Raw genomic sequence first — 23,395 nt, 5'->3', positions numbered from 1 at the left:
TTGTTTCTGTTTAATGGTAACCAGTTTCTTAGTTTTGACAACTGTCGCATTTAAGAAAATATCCATAATATACGTATTAAAAGATAATGTTACGTATATCACACGACAGTAAGAATAAATAAGAAAACAATGCTTCATTTCTACTAAAATTTGTTGTCATTGGGCAATAGCCACTCGAGCCCTGCGGGCTCTCATGTCTATTTTGCCAGACAACAAATTTTCGAAAACGGTCGCATTATTTTCAATTTATTCTCACTCTCTTGTGATATTATACCTGATTATCTTTTGATGATTTTAACTTCCAATCGTATAGTAAGATATTTTTGATCACGTGCTCCCGCCTGCTATAGTATTTTTACTACAAAAGCGATATTACGTAGGTCAAAATTTTTGACGTAAGAGAATTGTTAAAACATTAGAATGTGACTTTTTATTATTGCCACGTTTATAATAAACATGGCAATAATGAAAAGTCACATTCTAATATTTTGACAGTTCTCTTACGTCAAAAATTTTGACCTACGTAATATCGCTTTTGTAGTAAAAATACTATACCTGCCTCTTCGAAGTTAGAACATTTAATTTAAGCCAAAAGCAATATTTATTTTTCTCAATAAACATTTTTTTCTGATTTGTGACAGCAGTATAATGTATTTTGAATTAAATAAATTACAAACATTCTTCTTTTTTTTTGTAAAATAATTTAATTAAAAAAATTTTTTGGACACTCTGAATAAACAATTATCTAAATGTTTATCTTGCTGAATAGATAATTGAATAACCTTTCAAATGAGAGATAACACGACCCCTATTCTCATTTAAAAAAATCATTGATTACGTCATCACGCCCAGATGTATGACGTCACCAGTAGGCCATATATGCCAAAGTATCATAGTTTAAAAATTAAAATCGACCTGTTTCGGGATTTTTCCCTGTAGTGCAGGTTTACGAGATAACGAATTTAAGCCTTTCATTTGCACCATACTGTATATGTATAACTATTATATTATATATGTTACGTTACGGCCAATAACGTTAATAACCAGTCAATATCGACAATGGCCTGTTGAATTAGTAATTATTGTCGCAATGGCCGGATATTAACGTTATTGTTCATAGAAATTGGACATTGATGATAATTTTAAATTCTTTATATAATTTCCATCATTGTCCGGTCAATGTCGTTAATCGGTCAATGTTGAAATTTAGACTAAAAGATAGGTTATGTTTATTATTTGGTTCATTGCTATACTCGTGCTGAAATTACTAGTAGTAAACTTATGTAAAAAGTGTTACAAAATGCCATGGTTCACTATCTTGTCAAAATAAAACTGATTAGCCTTCAAAAGCTATCTTATTAAAAAAAAATATATTAGGACATCATACCTAATTTTATTTATTTATCAACACTGGCCATTTGCTTTTGGCCACTGTCATTATTGACCGGTTATTGGTGAAAACTGTAATTTTAGGTTATTTTTTTTACAACCTTGGCCAATAGCTAAAGTTATTGTCGTTAATGGCCGGGCATTGTCGCTAATAACCAGGGAAAATGGACATTCACGACAATGCCCGGTCTTTTACGTCAATGGCCAATTTACGTCATTATCCGTAACATATATACAGTGTGTTCCGTCGAGAATTTGACCCCCTCCCCAGAAACACAGCAATCACGAGTTTCTTCACAATTAAAAAAAAAACACGTCAATTTGTATTGAAAAAGGGACGAATTTTCATGCAAAATTCATGCACCCAAATGTAACCCCCTACTGCCCCCCAGTTTTTTTAAGTAGCAGATTTAGTCGAGTGGCACACCATTTGAAAGAAATTTTTTTTCTCTACACGACTCTCTATTTTTTAATTTGCGGAATAACTTTAAAGACAATTTTGGATTTAACTAATTTATATATAATTTATAGTAGATTTGTTAAGTCCAAAATTAGCTTTAAATTTATTACATAAATTAAAAAAAAGTAGAGTGTCGTGTAGAGAGAAAAATTACCTTTCAATTGATGTGCCGCTTGACCACAATTAATACATATTTAAAAAAAATGGTGGTTGATGCGGGGCAGGAGGGGGTACATTTGAGGGCATGAATTTTGCGTGAAAATTCGTCCCCCTTACAATATAAATTAACGTGTTTTTTTTTAATTTTGAAGAAGTTCTTGGTTTCTGAGTTTCTGGGGGGTCAATTTCATTGAAAGAGACTGTATATATAAGCATAATTAAAAGAAATATTATGAGAAGAATACAATGCAATATTTAGAGAAAATCGAGAATATAGAACCTTGATGGACTATGAAATGATAAATATAACTCAAGACGAAGATGTAGTAAAATACTGAGATGGTTTGGACATATACAAAGAAAAGAAGAAGACCCACTATTTAGGAAGAGATACGATCTGTAAACCAAAAATGAACGGCCTATGAAGTAGGCCAAAAATTAGAAGGAAAGACCAGAGCATAGAGATGGAAATTGCAAACTGGAGCGAAAGATTCAGAGCCGAAGAGAGTGGAAAAAATTGTAGAAAAACCAAAAAACATTGTATCTTTGAAAAATAGCCTAAAGGATATGGGAGGACTAATAAATTAGGTATTTAATTTAATTTTATTACTGTTCTCAATTTTATTTTATTTGATATGTTAAGATTTCTAACGGTCTTAAAATAATTTTCGTGAAAAAACATTGTTAACGCCATGTCAGTCGTTTTCCATTAAAATGCCAGTTTAAGTGAAATATTTTAATTAAAAACTACTCAAGAAAATTACATTTTGCTGCATTCATCTCGCAAACAACAAACAAAATCTCTACGTAAATGAGGCAAAAATAACTAAAATTTCTACGCAGTACGAAGATTACAATGAATAAAAAATCTATTTATAGTAGGATAAATGTTTTTTATTATCGAAACTACATTATTATTTTATGGTTTGTAAGTTAGAAAATTATTGTTTGCAATTTATTATTTAATGTTTATTTTTAATGAACACTGATTAGTCCAGAGAAATAAGATTTTCTCAGGACACTCAAATATCCAGGTAGCTGACTACCTATTTAGTTCCTGTAGACTTATAGACTTAAAAAAGACCTACCTGCTGCCTGCCTCAGGTTTAGAATATACATAAACAATAAATATCAAGTGGCATCAACGGAACTGTCAAATAAATGTTATTAATTTATGTCAAAATGTCACATTTGTTCGATCGCAGTTAGAGTGTAATCAGAACAAGTGTGCTTTATAAAAACGCTTTATATTCCACTGAATAGCCCAGTAAATTAACGGGAAATTCGGCGATACCGTGTAATTTTCAGGGGCAACTCCGAATTGCATGAAAATTTGGATTTAGGTCCTACTTACCCTCCATTTCAAAGCTGAAACTGTGGCGTTAGTTGCTTTTACTTGGGGGGTGACAGTCACCCCTTCTCGGGGGTGAAAAAACATACGTTCAAGATAAGACCGGAAATGGATATATTGACTGATTTTAAGCAATCATAGCATCAATTAAACAATCATATATATATTCTTGCTGTTCAGAGACAATAGATAGGATATATTGAAAGGTGGAAGAACATTACATTTTATTAAATCTTAGATTAAATTATATGTGCATGGAATGTATTTTGCGCACTCAAATAACGTGTGATTCAAGTCACCAACCTTCTGACATTCTGTATAAAGATTTGAACCAAAAACTTTAATTCTTGCTAGATGTAGAGGGAACATGCATGTCCAAACTTCATTCTAATTATTGTTGTTATATATTTTCGAGGTACTACATAATTTTTAAACCAATATTATATTTGGAACAGAAGGTTGAATCAGTGAATACTGAAATTTGGATTGTTTACAAAGATCTCGCCATGATTGACTCCACTGATTTTTAACTCGATGCTTAATAGTGTTAACTAAGTCAGATATGCAAAACTTACGATTGTGTGAAATACCATATTCAATAGCTTTTTTAGCCAAACTATCAACATGTTCATTATGCGTTAGTCCTCTATGAGCCTTAACCCATAAAATTTCAGTCTTCTTTTATTTTTATGAATTTCAAAAAGGATTTTCTTAATTAGTAGGATATAAATATTTGAATTGTTATTGGAAAAATCTATAGTTTGAATAGCAAGAAGAACAGAGAGTGAATCGGAAATAATTGTTGCAGATATATCTTCTGATTCTTTAAAATATTGCAGGGCCTCATAAATATTGCAGAGCTCAACGTTAGCCTACGACTCTCCAGTAAAGTACATTCCCAACAATAAAAATACTTTGGACATGTTATGAGAGCAAACACAGAAAATATGGAAAGACACATACAAGGAAAGCTGAAGGTCACGAGGAAGATCTCTAACAAGATGAATCTATAAAATAACAGGAATATGGAAAAAACCTATGCATGAATTAAAAGAAATGACCAGAGACAGAGATTACTGAAGACGGAAAATACACGAAATCAGGTCGACCACTACACTCCTTCCGGGGTGTCAACCAGATTGACCAAATAGTTTATAATTTATCTCATGAGAACAATTATTTAAACCACTGTACTTGTCCAAGTCTTCTTCTGCTTTTACCTCTTGGAGATCTTTTGATCTGTTTAATTCTGAAGTTGCCTCTGGTTAATTTCCTGCGAGGTAAATTGCCAACTATCCCTCCATCTTTTAGGTGGTCTTCTTCCGGAGGGTCTTGAACCGGGCGGGTTGTTTTCTAGGGCAATTTTTGGACGTCTATTCTCATCCATTCGTCTTACATGGTTGTACCACATCCTCTTGGGCTGCCTTCCCCATCTTACAATATCTTGAATTTTGCGTTGCTCTCTAATGTCTGTATTTCTTACTCTGTCTCTTCTTATTTTCTCACTATTGTTCTTAGTGTTTTCATTTCGGAATTAGTATCTGTTTCGTTTTGTTGGTGCCTTCGCGCACTTCTATGCCATATGTCATGATCGGTCGTATGCAAGTCTTATAGATTCTACTTTTACTATCTGTGCGCATATATGGCTTTGACCAGACTATCTCCCGAAGACATCCTGACAATGCAGATGCTTTGTTGATCTGACTCCTCAGGTCCTTTACTGGGTCGTGAGTGCTTGATATATCTATGCCCAGATATCTGAATGGCATCACCTGTTCTATGGGGTTGTTCTCAACCACTAACTTACATCTGAGCGGATCTTTTGCTTTTGTTATACATTTAGTTTTGTTGGTAGAAATGTTCATATTTAGTTGACGGCTTACTTGAAAGAACTCAAAGAGCTGTCTCTGAAGATCATCTTCTGATTTAGCAATAATTGCTGCGTCATCTGCGTAACACATCAAACCAATTCTTTTGTTGCCCATTCTATATCCGAGATTAAGAAATGTTACTTTGTGTATAATTTTGTCCATGAGTAGGTTAAACAAGAAGGGGCTTAAACTGTCTCTTTGTCTAATCCCTCCCGGTGTTGGAATATTTTCAGTGAACTGGTCTTCTGCTCTAATTTTGGTTAAGTTGTTGTTATTTAGGTTATAGACTATCTTTGTTATGCTGGTCGGTGTTTTATTTTCTATTAATATATTTAGAATGCCTTCTAGGCAAACTCTGTCAAACGCCTTCATCAGATCAATGAAGCAAATATACGCTGGCATGCCAAACTCTATAGCTTTTTCTTTTATTTGTTTTATTATAAATACTGCGTCTGTTATAGATCGCCTATTTGTAAAACCTTGTTTTTCTTCAGCATTAGTGATTTGTCTTTCCAGTTTGTCCTTAAGAATACCCGTGAAAAGTTTCATCGTTATATTTAAGAGGGTTCAAGTCACTCTAAATATATTTTTTCAACTACCTCTATCCAAAGTATACATTGCCTGACCTCATTGTAGGGAACAAAGTCGTACTTTTCCTTCCTAGGGAGACAAAGTAATTTTACTCTCTAAGGAGTAAAAGTAAAATTGACGTGATGGTATTTCATTGATGTAATAACTTATTGACGCCCTATAAAATATATATTTTCTATTACTTAAGTATCTATATATTTTAACGTTTATTTATAGAACACTCTGTATTTTTCAGAATGTAAACTACAGTTAATTGTTATTTTGATTTAACAATGTTTACAATATTAATTTGACTTATATTTGACAATTGGCAGTTACACTGTACCTACTTGTTGATTTTACTCAACGAACTGTCAACACTGATGGAAGCGCCATGAAGTGAATTTAATGGCGCCAGGATAAGATAGAAGATAATCAGGTAAAGGAGGAAAGATAATGGCCATCTTTCGTAAACAAACAAATTGACAGTGCTAGTCAGGTACGTCAGGGTCGCCAGATTGGGGCATTTGGGGCATTGGGGCATTGTGTCACAATCTTGGGGTAATTTGAAAGAGTATAGGGGAACTTCTCTAAGCAGATAAATGATTGGAGATTTTTTGGGGTGAAAATAATGGATGATTTTAAGGGTCATGGTAAATTAAATTTGCGAATGTACACGTAGAAATGTATGTAATACTCTCATATAATCGAAGAAGATAGGACGTATGAATTATTTCCAGGGCCCTCTGTTGATAAGTAGTATAATTTTTGTTTACTATTCTCTACATTTGACTACTAATTGACTACTAGAGGTCGACCACAAACGCGCTTGAGTGACGATATAAAGAAAACTGCCTGGAACTGGATGATGATAGCTCAAGATACGTGGAGGAACTTGGAGGAGGCCTATGTTTAGCAGTGGACAATAACGGCTAGATGATGATGATGATGATGAATCATTTGTGGAGTTGATCATTGCTCCAAGATATACATAATATTGTCTTGAGCATATCCTAAATTCTGACTTTAATATGTTTAAATTAAATTTTGGTATTAGTTTCTTGAAAGTAAATTAAATGTAAGACTAAATACTTACGATGTCGGGATAGTATCACGAGGTTTTTTCCTGGTTTTCCCTCGTGATTTACTATGGAATCTCTAACGCGAGAATTTTACTGTTATCGTTGCATTTGATTGTCTGTTTAAAAACAGATCATATGCTATGATTTTTTTGTGACGGATATTCTTGAGTTGGGGTTGATTTCATGTAATCGAATGAACTATTTTTTAGTAAAGTCGTCCCAGGAACGCAACTCATAAATATTGGCGGTATCATTTTAAAGTCCTCTACTTTAAAATGTAAAATATACGTTTGAATTAAAAATATAAATGAGTCAGATTAAATAAATTATTAGAAGAATTTTTTTACTAAGCAACAACATTTTTGTTTATTTTAGTAGTATTTTGTATTTTGAAAACGAAACCAGATTTGGGCTTCGAAACGTTAATAAAATCATTTTTGGTAAAATTGTGGCTTGTTTTCCATTAAAAGTAGTTGATTGTAAAAATGCCACAAGGAAATAGCTTCAGAACAATCTAATAAAAGAGATAAAATAGAGCATAACAATAGATCATAATTAAATAATAGATTATTAGTATAGTTGATCCAAAAGATGGCATAACCCAGACATCCAAAGTGAAAGTTATCCTTCAACAACAAATTGTTCTATATGGTCCACACAATGTCCAGAAAAAAGTCACACCATTTTGAGCGTTGGGTTTGCGGGGGAGAGGGGGAGAAATCGGTAAATTCGTAGTTTATAAGTTTTTCGCCAATATTTCTAAAACTATGCGGATTAGCATGAACAACCTTCTATACAAAATTGTTCTACATTAAATTTGAAATAAAAAAGGCCCTATGCATAATCTTTCTAAAATGAATGGTTCCAAAGTTACGGAGGTAGTATAGTATAACTGGTCCAAAAAAAGCCTAACCCAAACATCTAAAGTAAAAGTTTTCCTCCAACACCAAAATGTTCTATATGGTCCACATATTGTTCAGTAAAAAGTTACACCATTTTGAGCGTCGGGTTTGGGAGGGAGATGGGAGAGAAGCCGGTAAATTAGTAGTTTTTTTAAGTTTTTCGTCAATATTTCTAAAACTATGCTTTAGCGTAAACAATACAAAAATGTTCTACATGAAATTTAAAACAAAAAACATTCTATACATAATTGTTATTAAATCAACGGTTCCAGAGTTACGGAGGGTGAAAAGTCGAGGTTTTCGATACTTTTTATATTTTTTAGGCAATATTTATGAAATAACTATACCAAAAACACAGACATCCAAAGTGAAAGTTATCCTCCAACACCAAATTGTTCTATATGGTCCACATAATGTTCAGAAAAAAGTCACACCATTTTGAGCGTCGGGTTTCGGGGGGAGAGAGGGGAGAAATCGGTAAATATAAAAAGTATCGAAAACCTCCATTTTTCACCTTCCGTAACTCTGGAAACGTTGATTTTATAACAATTATGTATAAAACCTTTTTTGTTTTAAATTTTATTAGAAAATTTTCTATAGAACATTCCTTACTCTAAAGCATAATTTTAGAAATATTGAAGAAAAACCTAAAAAAACTACTAATTTACCGACTTCTCCCCATCTCCCCCCCAAACCGGACGTTCAAAATGGTGTAACTTTTTACTGAACAATATGTGGACTATATAGAACAATTTGGTGATGAAGAAAAACTTTTACTTTGGATGTCTGGGTTAGGCTTTTTTTTTGGACCAATTATACTACACTACCTCCGTAACTTTGGAACCGTTCATTTTAGAAGGGTTATGCATGGGCCTTTTTTATTTCAAATTTAATGTAGAACAATTGTTTGTAGAGGGTTGTTCATGCTAAACCGCTTAGTTTTAGAAATATTGACGAAAAACCTAAAAAAGTACGAATTTGCAGATTTCTCCCCCCTCTCCCCCAAACCCGACGCTCAAAATGGTGTGACTTTTTTCTGAATATTATGTGGACTATATAGAACAATTTGGTGTTGGAGGATAACTTTCACTTTGGATGTCTGGGTTTGGGTCTAACTATACCTTACTACATGTAGATTTGTAGCATAATTCACTTAATTTAACATACTATCCTCACCATTTTTTTATTTAAATAAGATTAATACCTTTTTAATAGGCCAAGAAAAAATTCTCCAATAAGGCATCTTCAAAAATTAAAATACTTTGGACATTTTATGAGAGCAGATACATGCAGCTACAGAAAATAAACATAAAAGGACGTATTATACAAGGAAAGGTAAAAAGCCAAAGGTTACAAGGAAGATCGGCAACCAGTTGGATTGACCAAATTGTAGGAATATGCAAAAGACCTATGCATGAGTTAAAAGGAATGACCAAGAAGAAAAATCTTTAGAAATCATTCAATACACGACATCATGATGACAACTACATTCCTTGCGTGAGTCCAGAACCGGAGCGAGAGAATCCCTTATTACACTTATTTTACATGTCATTTACATGAATCTTTTAGGTCAATTTTCGGAGGAGTATCATTCCCAGATCTTCTTCTTGCAGTGCATATCTATTATAATGCTGCTCTGAAAAGTTTTGTAGTCGTTAAAGTGTACCAATCCCGGAATATTGAACAGCCATGATATCGTACGCCTTCCCGGGTGCATCTAAACATTCCGTATATGTATTTGGCACCTAGGACTTTTCTATTGGTTATTTGCAGCACGCGGCCATATTTCAACCAATAGGCGACGAGGTGCCAAACACGTATACGGAATGTTATTCGGTGCGAAATTCATATATGGAATGTTAAAAATATTCTTATACCAAAAAATACAACCTTTTATTAGTCAGTTAAAAGGAGACTGATTAAAATATTGTTAATGTATTATTAAATAAAAATAAAACAGTTATATAGTATTTGGAATGTTATTTGGTGCGAAATTCATATGCGGAATGTTAAATATTCGTAGACTAAAAAAGACGACTTTTTATTAAAGTCAGTTACCGAAGAATGATTTTGAAATATTTTGTTAATGTATTATAAAAGAAAAAAAAACAACAATTAGGTACTATCTGTATGGAATATTATTTGCTGCGAAATTCATAAACGGAATGGTATTGATTTGGAGGGAGCACACTAGTTCGCTCCCAAGGTAAAAAAACCCTCTTAATTACATATAGTCTGGGCTGATTATCGGAGAATAGGCCATTTTTGGGAAAAGTTATTTACCAGCAATTTTATTGCTGGAATCGAATTATAAGATCCTATATGTTAATAATATAGGTATGCAAAGTCCTCAGATAGTGTGCTACTTTTTTTATAAACAAAATGGCGCCCGAAAATCGTGTTTTTTTCAATTATTGCTCTATAACTCGAAGATTCTAAATTTACAACAAAACCACTCAAATAAAAATTCACCGTGATTAAATTATGCATAGAGACGTGTTTTTCCCGATCTGCTTCGACGAAAATTTTCCTCGGAAAATGCGGGTTTTCCCAACAAAATCTTTAATTTTCAAATAAAGTTTTAGATAAGTAATTATTTACCAATAATTAAATAATTTGGTCACTTAAAAGCATTCTTGGTTTAGATTATAGTTTCAGAAGCTGGTGAAAACTAGACGAATATTTTAGCAACAATTCAATTGTTAATTAATAATTTACAGTCGCAATAATAACCAAAATAATTACGATACACTGATCAAACTTTGAAATCTTATAAAGATGAGATGCCTATTTAACATTTTGTCGACAAAATATAAATTTTTTATTTTTTTGCATAATCTTTAAAAGTTTAAAAAAAATAGTTATAAACAAATTAACGTTTCTCAGAAAGTTTCCATTATATTATAATTTTAAAAAATAGCTAAAATGCACATTTCAAATATCTTGAAAATGAATGCCTTAAAACTTTTTTGCAACCATTTGCAAAAAAGTTATGAAACAGCAAAATAAACATACGATTACCACGGTGTTTATAATTTTTTTTGAATTCTTTCAAAGCGCAGAAGTGACTTTAAAGTACAAGCTAATTATTTATAAAAAAATATCGATTATCAGTTTAATTGTTATATTTTAATTAAAGATTATAAATATATTTTTTGTAATTTACACGCGCGAAAGTAGAATAATACAGTACCGTAGCTACCCGCCCACATACACAACTCGCGCGAGTTTACGCGCGTCAGTCGCTTCGAGTGAACATTTTATCTCCGGCTCTGTATCAAGCCTACTTTCGCGCTAAAAATTACAAAAAAAGTATTTTTAATCTTTGATTAAAATATAACTATTGAACTAATTTTTGACATTCTTTGTGAGTAATTAGATTGTACCATAGAATCAATTTTAAGCTTTGAAACAATTAAAACAAATTATAAACAACGGAGAATTCGTGTATTAACTTTGCTGTTTCATAACTTTTTTACAAATGGTTGGAAATTTTTTTTAAAGCATTCATTTTCAAGACCTATGAAATACGCATTTTAAGTATTTTTTAAAATTAGAATATAATAAACAATTTCTGAGAAATATTAATTTGTTTATAACAATTTTTTTAAACATCTAAAGATTATGCAAAAAAATGAAAAATTTATAATTTGTCGACAAAATAATAAATAGGCATCACACCTTTATATTCTTTCTAATTTTGATCAATATCTCATGATTATTTTGGTTGTTATTGCGACTGTAAATTGTTAATTAACAATTGAATTGTTGCTAAAATATTCGTTTCATTTGCACCGGCTTCTGAATTTATAATCTATAACAAGAAAGCTTTTATTACACCAAGCTATATAATTATTGATAAATAATTACTGGCCCAAAAAATGTATTTGAAAATTCGAGATTTTGTTGGGAAAACCCACATTTTCCGAGGAAAATTTTCGTCGAAGCAAATCGGGAAAAACATGCCTCTATGCAAGATTAAATTGGGGTGAATTTTTATTTGAGTGTTTTTGGTGAAAAGTTAAAATCTTCGGAGTTGTAGAGCAGTAATTGAAAAAAATACGATTTTCGTGCGCCATTTTGTTTATAAAAAAAGTAGCACACTATATGCGGACTTTGCATACCTATATTAATAATATATAGGATCTTATAATTCGATTCCAGTAATAAAATTGCTGGTAAATAACCTTTCTTTGTACTTTACTAATTAGACCAGCGTATTATAACTATTTTTTTTCAAAATTTAAAGATTATGCAAAAAAAAAAGAAAAATTTATATTTTGTCGATAAAATATTAAATAAGCATCTCATCTTTATAATCTTTATAAGTTTGATCAATGTATCATGATTATTTTGGTTATTATTGCGATCGTAATTTGTTAATTAACAATTGAATTGTTGCTAAAATATTCGTTTAATTTTCACCAGCTTCTGGAATTACAATCTATACAAAGAAAGCTTTGATGTCACTAAGTAATTTAATTATTGATTAATAATTACTTACCTAAAACTTTATTTGAAAATTAGAGTTTTTGTTAGGAAAACCCGCATTTTCCGAGGAAAATTTTCGTCGGAGCAAATCGTGAAAAACATATCTCTATGCAGAATTTAATTGCGGTGAATTTTTATTAAGGTGTTTTTGTTGTAAAGTTAAAATCTTCGGAGTTATAGAGCAATAATTGAAAAAAATACGATTTGTCGGCGCCATTTTGTTTATAAAAAAGTAGCACACTATCTGCGGACTTTGCATACCTATATTATTAATATATAGGATCTTATAATTCGATTCCAGCAATAAAATTGCTGATAAATAACTTTTCCATGAATTTTGCTAATTAGCCCAGAGTAATACTAGTTCGCTCCGAAAACCATAACCTAGTTCGCTCCCGTGCCGTGGTTAAGCGGATTAAGTAGGTATTTATCTATTAAATTCTAGGAAAATTAATATCGGCCAAATTGGTACTGTGACTTGTATTTTATATAGAAAGTATATAAAATATTGGTTGCTACATATTTATATAAATATGCGAGACAGTGAAATTAGATTATTTAGATTTAGCCCAATAAATGACCGTTTTGGAGTGTAATTTTTCGCGTTACGACGGATTTGTTTGAAAATTTGGTTTTAGGTTCTACTTACCCTTCACTTCAAAGTTGGACTTGTGCCATTGGTTGCTTTTACTTGGGGGGTGAAAGCCACCCCTTCTCATGGGTGAGAAGACATACGTTTGAAATAAGTCCAGAAATGGATAAATTGACTAATTTTAAGCCACTTTTGTTCTAGAGAGTTTTTTTAACTAAGTTTAAACTTTTCAAGTTATTTACGAGTAAAAATGTTTATTTTTCGACAAAAAAAAACACGTTTTTGGGCGGTTTTTCTCAAATGACTGAAAAAATAAGTAGTTTGTTGAAAAAAGAATATGCTTAGCAAAAATACAGCTTGTTTAATTTCGCTGTTTAACAACTTAAATGGTTTTTTACACAAATCGTCCATTGCCTTCCGCTTAACACCATTACTTAATTTTTGTCGCTTTAATGCTGTTTTTAATAAGCTTTTATGGGTGTGGTTAACATTAAATTCAATTATACTGTTACAAATATTTAAAGTTTTAACAAATGCTTTGCAACTTCTATCTACACACTGCTAACGTTTGATATTATTAGCAACCATTTTATGGAAGTTATACTTGTAATTGTCAACAACAACATAGAACTACCCTTTTCGCTTCACATTTCACTTATTTCAGATTTCTCCATCATGAACTAAAGATATTCAAAATTCAAACCGTAACTGAAGTAATAATATTGAGATTTGCATCATCCCTCTATCTAATAAAATTTCAGGTGACTACTAATTACCGATCTTTTCAAAGAAATATATCACTTAATTTCTTACACGTAAAAACCCAATCAAATATTGAACAAGAGAATTTGAGCTCTAACATCATAACACTTTAGTGATAATAATATCGTTATAATTTTAATATAATTTTAAGAAGTAATTTTATATTTAGGTAAATACAAAGTATGAGAAATATTTATTAAAGTTTTATTAACAGAATGCATCAAAGTACCTGCTTTATGAGGGAAATATTGTCTATATAAGCTGACCTTGGCTATTAATTATTATTCATTGTGTACCCAGTAAAGGCATTTTAAAATTATCTTTTCTAAGAAAAATATGGCCGGAGCGAATTTACCTATGCCCCTTTTAGGGTAGGGTATTAAAATCTGGCCGCCGGAGCGAACTAGTATATACCCGATTTGGAAGACATTATTTCTATATTTGACTGTGGTTTCGCTTTCGCAGAATTTTTATTGACTTGCATGTGATGTTTAGTATGTTTAGATCTGAATGTTATTCTGAAGCTATTTTCTTGTGACATTTTTGCAATTAACTAGATTTGATGGGAGATAAGCAACAGTTTTACTAAATAATAATTTTTTTAGTAAAATTGTGGCTTATTTCCCATCAAATCTAGTTAATTGTTTAGATCGGTTTCAGGTACTCAATTCTGTTTAGGGCTGTGTACTACCAAACGAAAATACGTTAACTTAATTACATGTTTGCGGATGTACTTTAAATATTATTTATTCTATAAGTTATTATTTATTTATACAGTATGTCCCTGTAAGTTTTATCTATATGGAAAACTTTTTTATTATTAGTTTTACGAAAAAAAGTTATTCTTCATAAAAAGCTTTGTATGGTCCAAAACTTAAGATTCAACCATCAGATATCAAATTTTGTGAATATTATAGGAGGTATGTCAAAAAGTTTGAATTTCACTCAAGAGTAAAGTAGCTTTATTTTTCATAATATTGAAAATTGCTATTATGAATAGTTGTTTGGAATTAAAAACCATGTTCTAATATACAATTACAAAGTTCTAATTGAAACAAAATTTTTTTTTGAAAAATTATTTATAACTAACATTATTTTCAGTTATTTCAATTCTGATTCTTTTATTATTAATTTTACGAAAAAAAGTGAGTCTTAATAAAAAGTTCTGCATGATTTAAAACCTAAAATACATCCATCTTATGTCAAATTTTATCCATTTTATAAGAGGTATATCAAAAAAGATGAATTTCGCTCAAGAGCAAAATACCTTTATTTTTGACAATATCGAAAATTGTTATTATGAAAAGTTATTTAGAATTAAAAACTATGTTTCAGTATGTAATTACATCCTTCTAATTAAATTATTCTGAACTATAGAGGTACTTTACTTTTGATCTAAATTTATCTTTTTTGACATACCTCGTATAAAATTGATAACACTTGATATAAGATGGTTGTATTTTAGGTTTTAAACCATGCAGAACTTTTTATTAAGGATCACTTTTTTAGTAAAATTAATAATAAAAGTTATCAGATTTGACATAACTAAATTATCCATAATTAAAAAAAAAAATTTGTCTTCAATTAGAAAGCTAAAATTGCATATTAAAATGTAGTTTTTAATTCCAAACAACTTTTCATTATAGCAATTTTCAATATTGTGAAAAATAAAGCTGCTTTACTCTTGAGTGAAATTCAAACTTTTTGACATACCTCGTATAATATTTATATAATTTTATTTATGATGGTTGAATCGTACGTTTCAAACCATGCAGAACTTTTTATAAAGAATAACTTTTTTCGTAAAATTAATAATAAAAATGTTTTCCATATGGATACAACTTACAGGGACATACTGTATAATGGGTTTGCCAAAAAGTTTTAAATGCATTGTCATCAATGTAAATAAATACAGAGTCGACATTAAAAATGAAGAAGACATGAATAAATGTCTAAATGAATACAAAACATATGAATTTCGTACCAAGTAACATTCCAAATACTATAATTGCTTTAATTTTTTTTAGTAATACATTAAAAATATTTTGAAATCAGCCTCCTTTTAACTGACTCGAATAAAAAGTTGTCTTTTTCGGTCTACGGATATATTTAACATTCCGTATATGAATTTCGCACCGAATAACATTCCGTATAGGTGTTTGGCACCTCGCCGCATATTTGGTTGAAATATGGCCGCGTGCCGCAGAGATCTAATAGTAAAGTCCTAGGTGCCAAATACATATACGGAATGTTTAGATGCTTCCCGGGTTCCTCTTGCTTTGCACCTTACCCTGTGAAATGTTTTGCTGCAGAGTGTACCGATGTTTGTTACGTATTACGTTGTCCATATATTACAGTTTGCGTTATTTTTTAACTATACTTATTTCACGGTCCTTCCTCATTCTTTGCAAGACCTCATTATTAGTAACTCTATTTACCCAAGCGGTTATCACAATGTATATGCTTCTAGTTGCTTCATGGTTGCTTCGGACAAGGTTGATGATTCCACTTCGTACAAAAGAACATAAGTCTTGAGTTTTCGGTGCGAAAAGTTGCTTGAGGGGAAACTTTCTTTTCAAATGAAATTAGTTAGCTGTTTTGAATTCACGATTAAATATTAATATCTCTTACAACATTTTTCTCAGCGTTTACAATAAAATCGCTCTAGAAGAATTTAGAAAAAATGGTGCAATAAGCAAATAATATTAACGTATATTTGTATATTAAATACAAATAATTAAGGGCCGGCGTAGCTCAGGCGGTAGTATGCTTGGCTAGAGTGCTGGTAGGCCAGGGTTTTTTAAAGTCCATAGGCCCCAGGTCGACTCGGCCTGAATAAAATGAGTACTTTGGGTAAAACCAGGGGTAATAATAGGCGGTTGAAGCGTAGCACTGGCCCTGTTACCTTCCTTGTATACCGTAGGCCCTAGATAAAGCAGACTACCCTGCTATACTCCCAAAGCCACGTGAGCGGTATAAACCAGGATACTATTATTATATAAATATGAATAATTTTCATCTGCGTTACATATTATTGAATATGTTACCCTGTACATAGGGCCACATATACAGACCTAATTACACAACGAAAAAAATTTCACACAACTGTTGCGACCACACCTTTGTTATGCTGTTTTCGAGGATGTTATTTATTAGCACCGTCCATTTTGAAATGTGTGTGCAAAAACGACCCTTAACCTTGTCCCCGTAATCCAAATACCTGCATATTTCACTTGAAATACCACCATATAACGAATCAACAACGCTCAAACCCAATATAAGCTTGCTTTAACTACCTACTCTTTGAGTTGTCAGTTGTTGTTAATTCAAAGTGACTATTTTGTGGACTGGATGCATCAATATAAACCCCTTTCATTTCACGAAATAATCAGGTGTTTAGTTGGTTGGTAAAGAGCCGTTAAATTAGCTGTTAAATATATTATTAGTCAGATTAAACAGTAAAGCATTGTATTGTAATAATTATAAAATCAATCAAGCTATGTTATCTATTCGTATTAATACAATATGGCTTTAAAGGCAAGAATGCATTTACAAATAAAATTTATCCATAATCTACATATTAATATCATCATAATCCGCCTTCACGGGTTAAGCCCTCCGGCCTGTTTTCTTAATTCACTCCACCTCTACTTGGATTTGCAATATTTCTTTTACTTTCTTTTTGCAGGTATACAGGGTGAGGCAGATAAATAGCCTATTAGAAATATCTCCAAAACTAAAGGTAAGAGAATCATGAAAATTGTAATACTTGAGTTTTAAGGTGTGAACTATTTAATGAAAATATTTTGGACGCTTTGCTACTTCCGGTTATAACGGAAGTTGATTGTAACTTCGTTTTTTAAATGGGACACCCTGTATATTTTTACTTTTTTGGATTCTTCTTGATTTCTTGTTTCTAAAAATATAAAATTTTATAATATTTTACAGGGTAGTTTCAAAGATAATTACGTTTCCCTATTAATTTCGTAGCAAAATTCACACCCGGTAGAATTGTAACAGTTTGAAATAATAAACTCTATTTATGTTCAAATTATTTTCAATATAGTCTACTATTGTTAAAAATTATTGGTATAGTTAAATTTTTCATTTTAGTATACAGGGTTGGTCGAAACTCGGAATGAGTATTTTCTGAGTTTTCTTAAATGAAACACCCTGTAACTTAGTATTGTAATAAAATGCTATTTTATGGTACTTTTTAATTTCTATAGAATTCCCTATACCTACCTGCTTTAGTTTGTGAGTTATTGGTGATTAAAACCTAACATTAATTGCAACACAAAATACGTGAAATTTTATTAGGTTGGCCGTGAAAATATTCAATCACTAATAATTTTTTGGAAATAAATACATATTAATCTAGATTGATACTTAAAATTGCCAATAATGGTTGAGCTATCAAAATACCTACGTAGTTAAGATTGTTGGTGCGATTAACAATTAAGCACAAATTAAAGCAATTAGGTGTAGGGAATACTTAAGAAGTAAGAAAGTACCATAAAATATCATTTCAATACAATACTAAAATATAAAGTGTTCCATTTAAGAAAACTCATTAGAAAATACTCATTACTCTGGGCTAATTAGCAAAATACAAGGAAAAGTTATTTACCAGCAATTTTATTGCTGCAATCGAATCTTATTATTGTATGTATTAATAATATAGGTATGCAAAGTCGGCAGGTAGTGTGCTACTTTTTTTATAAACAAAATGGCGCCCGAAAATTGTGTTTTTTTCAATTTTTGCTCTATAAGTCCAAAAATTTTAACTTTATGCCAAAAATACCCAAATAAAAATTCACCGCAATTAAATTCTGCATAGAGATGTGTTTTTCTTGATTCACTTCGACGAAACGTTTCCCCGGAAAAAGCGGGTTTTTCCAACAAAATCTTTATTTTTCAACTAAAGTTTTAGATAAGTAATTGTTAATCAATAATTAAATAGCTTGGTAATATAAAAGCCCTTTCCGTATAGATCATAATTCCAGAAGCCGATGGAAATTAAATGAACAGTTTAACAAAAATTGAATTGTTAATTAAAAATTTTTGGTCACTATAACAACGACAATAATTATGATGCATAAGAATAGCTATGATTTTTTCATAAGAAGACTCTATACCTATCTAATGTACTTTACAGAATTTAAATTGGGCTATTTAGGCGGCCTCAGGAATATTTTAAAATTGTAAACAATTTTTTGGCTTATAAACAAATATAATATCTCGGGAAATAATCAACTAAATTAAATCGTGATAACGGTATTCGAAAAACAACGGCAAGACGCTTCTTTTAAAAGAAAAGATGTTTAATTATGATGAGTGATTCCTAAGATACAACTGGTCAAATTTGACCGGAATTTACGGCAAAGATATAAACAGTAGGATCATAATTTTTAAACCATCACCTTTTTATTTTTGTTCTCTTTCTCCGCACCAATTTTCATATCTTTAAAATACTTATAACATATATTATTATAAAAAAAACTATCGATAATATGTGTGAAAATTGCCAAAAATAGCAAAATTCCAATCAAAAATTAGGTTGGAGAAAATGTAACCCTCAAAGTTCAAAATCGGTATACGTTAAAAAAATGCATTTTCTCGGCTTCCCATGGAGCAATTTCTTTCAATCTTTTTTTGTTCCCTAATAACTCGAGTAGAGCCATCGAACTAACTCATTATTAAATGTCGAACTTGCTTTTGTTTTGTTATAATATATTAATTTATTTATAAGAGCAGAAAACTACATATTTTTCCAGCTGTATGTTTTTTTTATATAAACTTACTACAAGTGTACCTTTTAAAGTTAAAAACATAAATGTTCTCATTTCAAAGCTGTTTAAATATTTAAACAATTTTTATTTAAACAAATTAAAATTTTGTGTTATAATAAATAAATTAATTTATTATAACAAAACAAAAGCAAGTTTGACATTTAATAATGCGTTAGTTCGATGGCTCTAATTAAGTTACTTCGGAACAAAAAAGAATGAAGGAAATTGCTCCTTGGGAAGCCGAGAAAATGCATTTTTGTAACGTATACCGATTTTGAACTTTGAGGGTTACATTTTCTCCAACCTAATTTTTGATTGAAATTTTGCTATTTTTGGCAATTTTCACACGTATTATCGATAGTTTTTATTAAAATAATATATGTTATGAGTACTTTAAGGATGTGAAAATTGGTGTGGAGAAAGAGAACAAAAATAAAAGGGGATGGTTTAAAAATTATGATCCTACTGTTTACATCTTTGCCGTAAATTCCGGTCAAATTTGACGGGTTGTATCTCAGGAACTGCTCATCATAATTAAACGTTTTTTCTTTTAGAAGAAGCGTCCTGCCACTGTTTTTCGAATACCGTTTTTACAATTTAATTTAGTTTAATATTTCCCAAAATATTTAATTTGTTTATAAGACAAAAAATTCTTTATAATTTTAAAATATTCTCTGAGGCCGCTTAAATAGTCCAATTTCAATTCTGTAAAGTGCATTAGATAGCTGTAGTGTCTTTTTATGAAAAAATCATAGCTACTCTTATGCATCATAATTATTGTCGTTATTATAGCGACCGGAAATTTTTAATTAACAATTGAATTGTTGCTAAACTGTTTATTTAATTTTTATGGGCTCCTGGAATTATAATCTATACGAAAAGGGCTTTTATATTACTAAGGTATTTAATTATTGACTAACAATTACTTATCTAAAATTTTAGTTGAAAATTAAAGATTTTGTTGGAAAAACCCGCTTTTTCCTGGGAAAGTTTTCATCGAAATAAATCGAAAAAACCACGTCTTTATGCAGAATTTAATTGTGGTGAATTTTTATTTGAGTGTTTTTGGTGTAAAGTTAAAATCTTTGGAGTTATAGAGCAAAAATTGAAAAAAACACGATTTTCGGGCGCCATTTTGTTTATAAAAAAGTAGCCCACTATCTGCGGACTTTGCATACCTATATTATTACTATATACAGTCATAACATTCGATTCCAGCAATAAAATTGCTGGTAAATAACTTTTCACAAAAATGGCCTATTCTCCGATAATCAGCTCAGACTATCATTCCGAGTTTCGACCCACCCTGTATACCAAAATAAAAATTTAGCTATACTAATAATTCTTAACTATAGCAGACTATATTAACTTTTAACTACACGCGCTGGCGTACTTTGTACGCCAGATATAAGAATTCTACTGGAAAAATATTTAAAAATTTAATTTTTGACTTTGCTTACTTTTCTAACCTATCACTGGAATGTGCTTTACAATTTGGTTTTAGTTTCGTTATAATCGGCGTTCTGGAAAGATCGTAATTTACATTTTATTATTTGTTGTTTCCGGTGGTGGACAATATACCCCAGGATTATATTACTATAAGTCGTTATATAAGTACATATTTTAATGGTTTTTTAGTCATTATGGCAAAAAATATATTTTTATTTGTAAACAATACTTTTTCTCCTGTAAAAAATCACATTTAAAAAAAAATTTATTAGTAATTTTATTTATCATGGAATCCAGTTATTCCATGATTCCAGTTATAAATCCCAATTGGCTTACTGAAAGGGAACTCCAAGTATTCACTGATGCCGAATAAGGTTGATAACAAACAACTAAGGGCCGGTTGTTCGAACGCTAATCAACAATGATCATTATCAAATATTTAATTATTGTCACCAAAACTGTCAATGTCAACTTTGTTTGGGTTGCTGAAAACATAATTAATTACAATTATGAGATTTATTATTAATTATGTTAATAATTATTTTTATATTAATTGACTATAGACTCCACAGACTTTTTAACAACCCAAACAAAGTTGACATTGAGAGTAATTAATTATTTGATAATGATCATTGTTGATTAGCGTTCGAACAACCGGCCCTAAGTGTATTTTAAAAAAAAAAATTAAACAAATCCGCTGTTTTTAAGTGTATTTTCTTGTGGCGTACAAAGTACGCCACGCGTGTAGTTATGTTATAACTTGATGCGCGGGTAGTTAAAGGTTAAAAGTCGTTTGAACATAAATAGAGATTTTGATCACAAACTACTACAATTCTACAGGGTGTGAAAGTTGCTACGAAATTAATAAAAAAGCGTAATTATCTTTTAAACTACCCTGTATAATATTAGAAAACCTCATCTTTTAAGAAAGAAGAAGTCAAGGAGAATCCAAAAATGTAAAAATATATAGGGTGTCCCATTTAAAAAAAACAAAGTTATAAGCAACTTCTGGTATAACCGGAAGTACCCAATAGATGAAAATATCTTCATTAAATAGATCAGTCTTCAAAACCCCTTCATTCCAATTTTCATGATTCTGTTGCATTTAGTTCTCGAGATATTTCTAATAGGCCCTTTATCTGCCTCACCCTATACACGTTTCTGATACCGCTCTTCATTCATTCTGTCCAGACCACATACCTCTATTTTTTCTGGCCCCTCCTATTTTTTCTATCTCCTTAATATTTTTCTTGCACCCTCCAATTTCTTCTGACAGCCGCCAGTTTTTTTGACTCCCTCAAATTTTTTCTAACAACCTTTAATTTTGACTCACTCCCTTTAAATTATTTTTATTATACCTACACATATAGATATAGATTTAAAAAAAAAAGACAATAAATAACGGCACTTGGCACTTGCGACAGAAGTGACTACTCCTTATAGCGTGTTCTATATTATTTAAATTTTATGTGTCGCTAAAGAGTCGCCGTGCTATCATGCTATGTGCAACAAAACCAGCTTTGTACTAGTTCATAAGATATCGCAAATAAGTTTGACTGATTTTATCTGCACATACAGGGTGATCAACTTCTGTGACAAAGTCCAATATATCTGTTATTATAAAATATATGAAAAAAGTTGTTAACAAAAGTTATAGACACCTTTATTGTACATATTTTAAAATTAGTGAGAAATATACAGGGTCCTCCATAACACGGTGCCAAACCAAAGTTAGGTTTTTTTAAATGGAACCCCCTGTATTTTATTTAAAATCTAGTTTCTCTACGTTTTTCTGATTAAAAAGATGTAACACTTGTCTAGGGTTATACTGAGTGTTTCAAAGTTATGAGCACTTTTATCAAAAAATCATACTGATTTGATCGCCCTGTATGATTCTAACAGTATAGTATAAACTTATTTTTTTACTGCTCTTGACTGTCATTATTAAAGTAGTTTTGCAACAATGTACAATTTTATTATCACTACACAAATTGTATACAGGGTAAGTCAAAATGCAAATAAAAGATTTTCTTCATATTTTTAAATGGAACACGCTGTATTTTATATTACCATCGAAAAGTTCTTTCATTATACTTGCATATCTTTTAAATATTCCCTATACCTAAAGTTATTAGTTTTCGAGATATTTTAGTTGAATTGTTGATAACTCATAGATACGTTTATTACAGTAAATTAATTACCCTTAATATTAGAAACATCCAATGAGTTTGTTAATCATAATTAAAATTAGACTGAATTTCATTTTTTCTCCAAGTTTATGGTAAATTCTATACAATAACGATAATTTTATATTTACTAACAAAATGATATTAATTTTCCGCGAAGAAATGGGAAATATAAATTGCTGCAAGTTCTTGTTTAAGGTGGCTTTGAAATAATTGACACAAGAACTGTCAGATGTAAGATTTTAATTATCTGTACGTATTTATTTCTGTTATTGATTATAATTGTTTGCCATATTGTTATAATTGTTACCTAACAATGAATTTTAGTCGTGAAGAAAT

At 30.7% G+C, this 23,395-nt stretch overlaps 1 protein-coding gene across 1 annotated transcript; it reads right to left on the bottom strand.

Moving 5' to 3' along the window:
• Positions 1-4,882: 4,882 nt before the first annotated feature.
• LOC126893388 (uncharacterized) lies at positions 4,883-5,344 on the bottom strand. The gene has a single exon (XM_050663522.1). It carries the CDS (start codon positions 5,342-5,344, stop codon positions 4,883-4,885), a length of 462 nt encoding a protein of 153 aa, XP_050519479.1.
• Between the last annotated feature and the right edge of the window lie 18,051 nt (positions 5,345-23,395).

Source organism: Diabrotica virgifera, chromosome 1 (assembly GCF_917563875.1).
Source record: "Diabrotica virgifera virgifera chromosome 1, PGI_DIABVI_V3a".
Taxonomy (NCBI): Eukaryota; Metazoa; Arthropoda; class Insecta; order Coleoptera; family Chrysomelidae; genus Diabrotica; species Diabrotica virgifera.
Note: the sequence above shows the minus strand (reverse complement) of the source record. Positions and strands in the feature narration are given on the sequence as shown.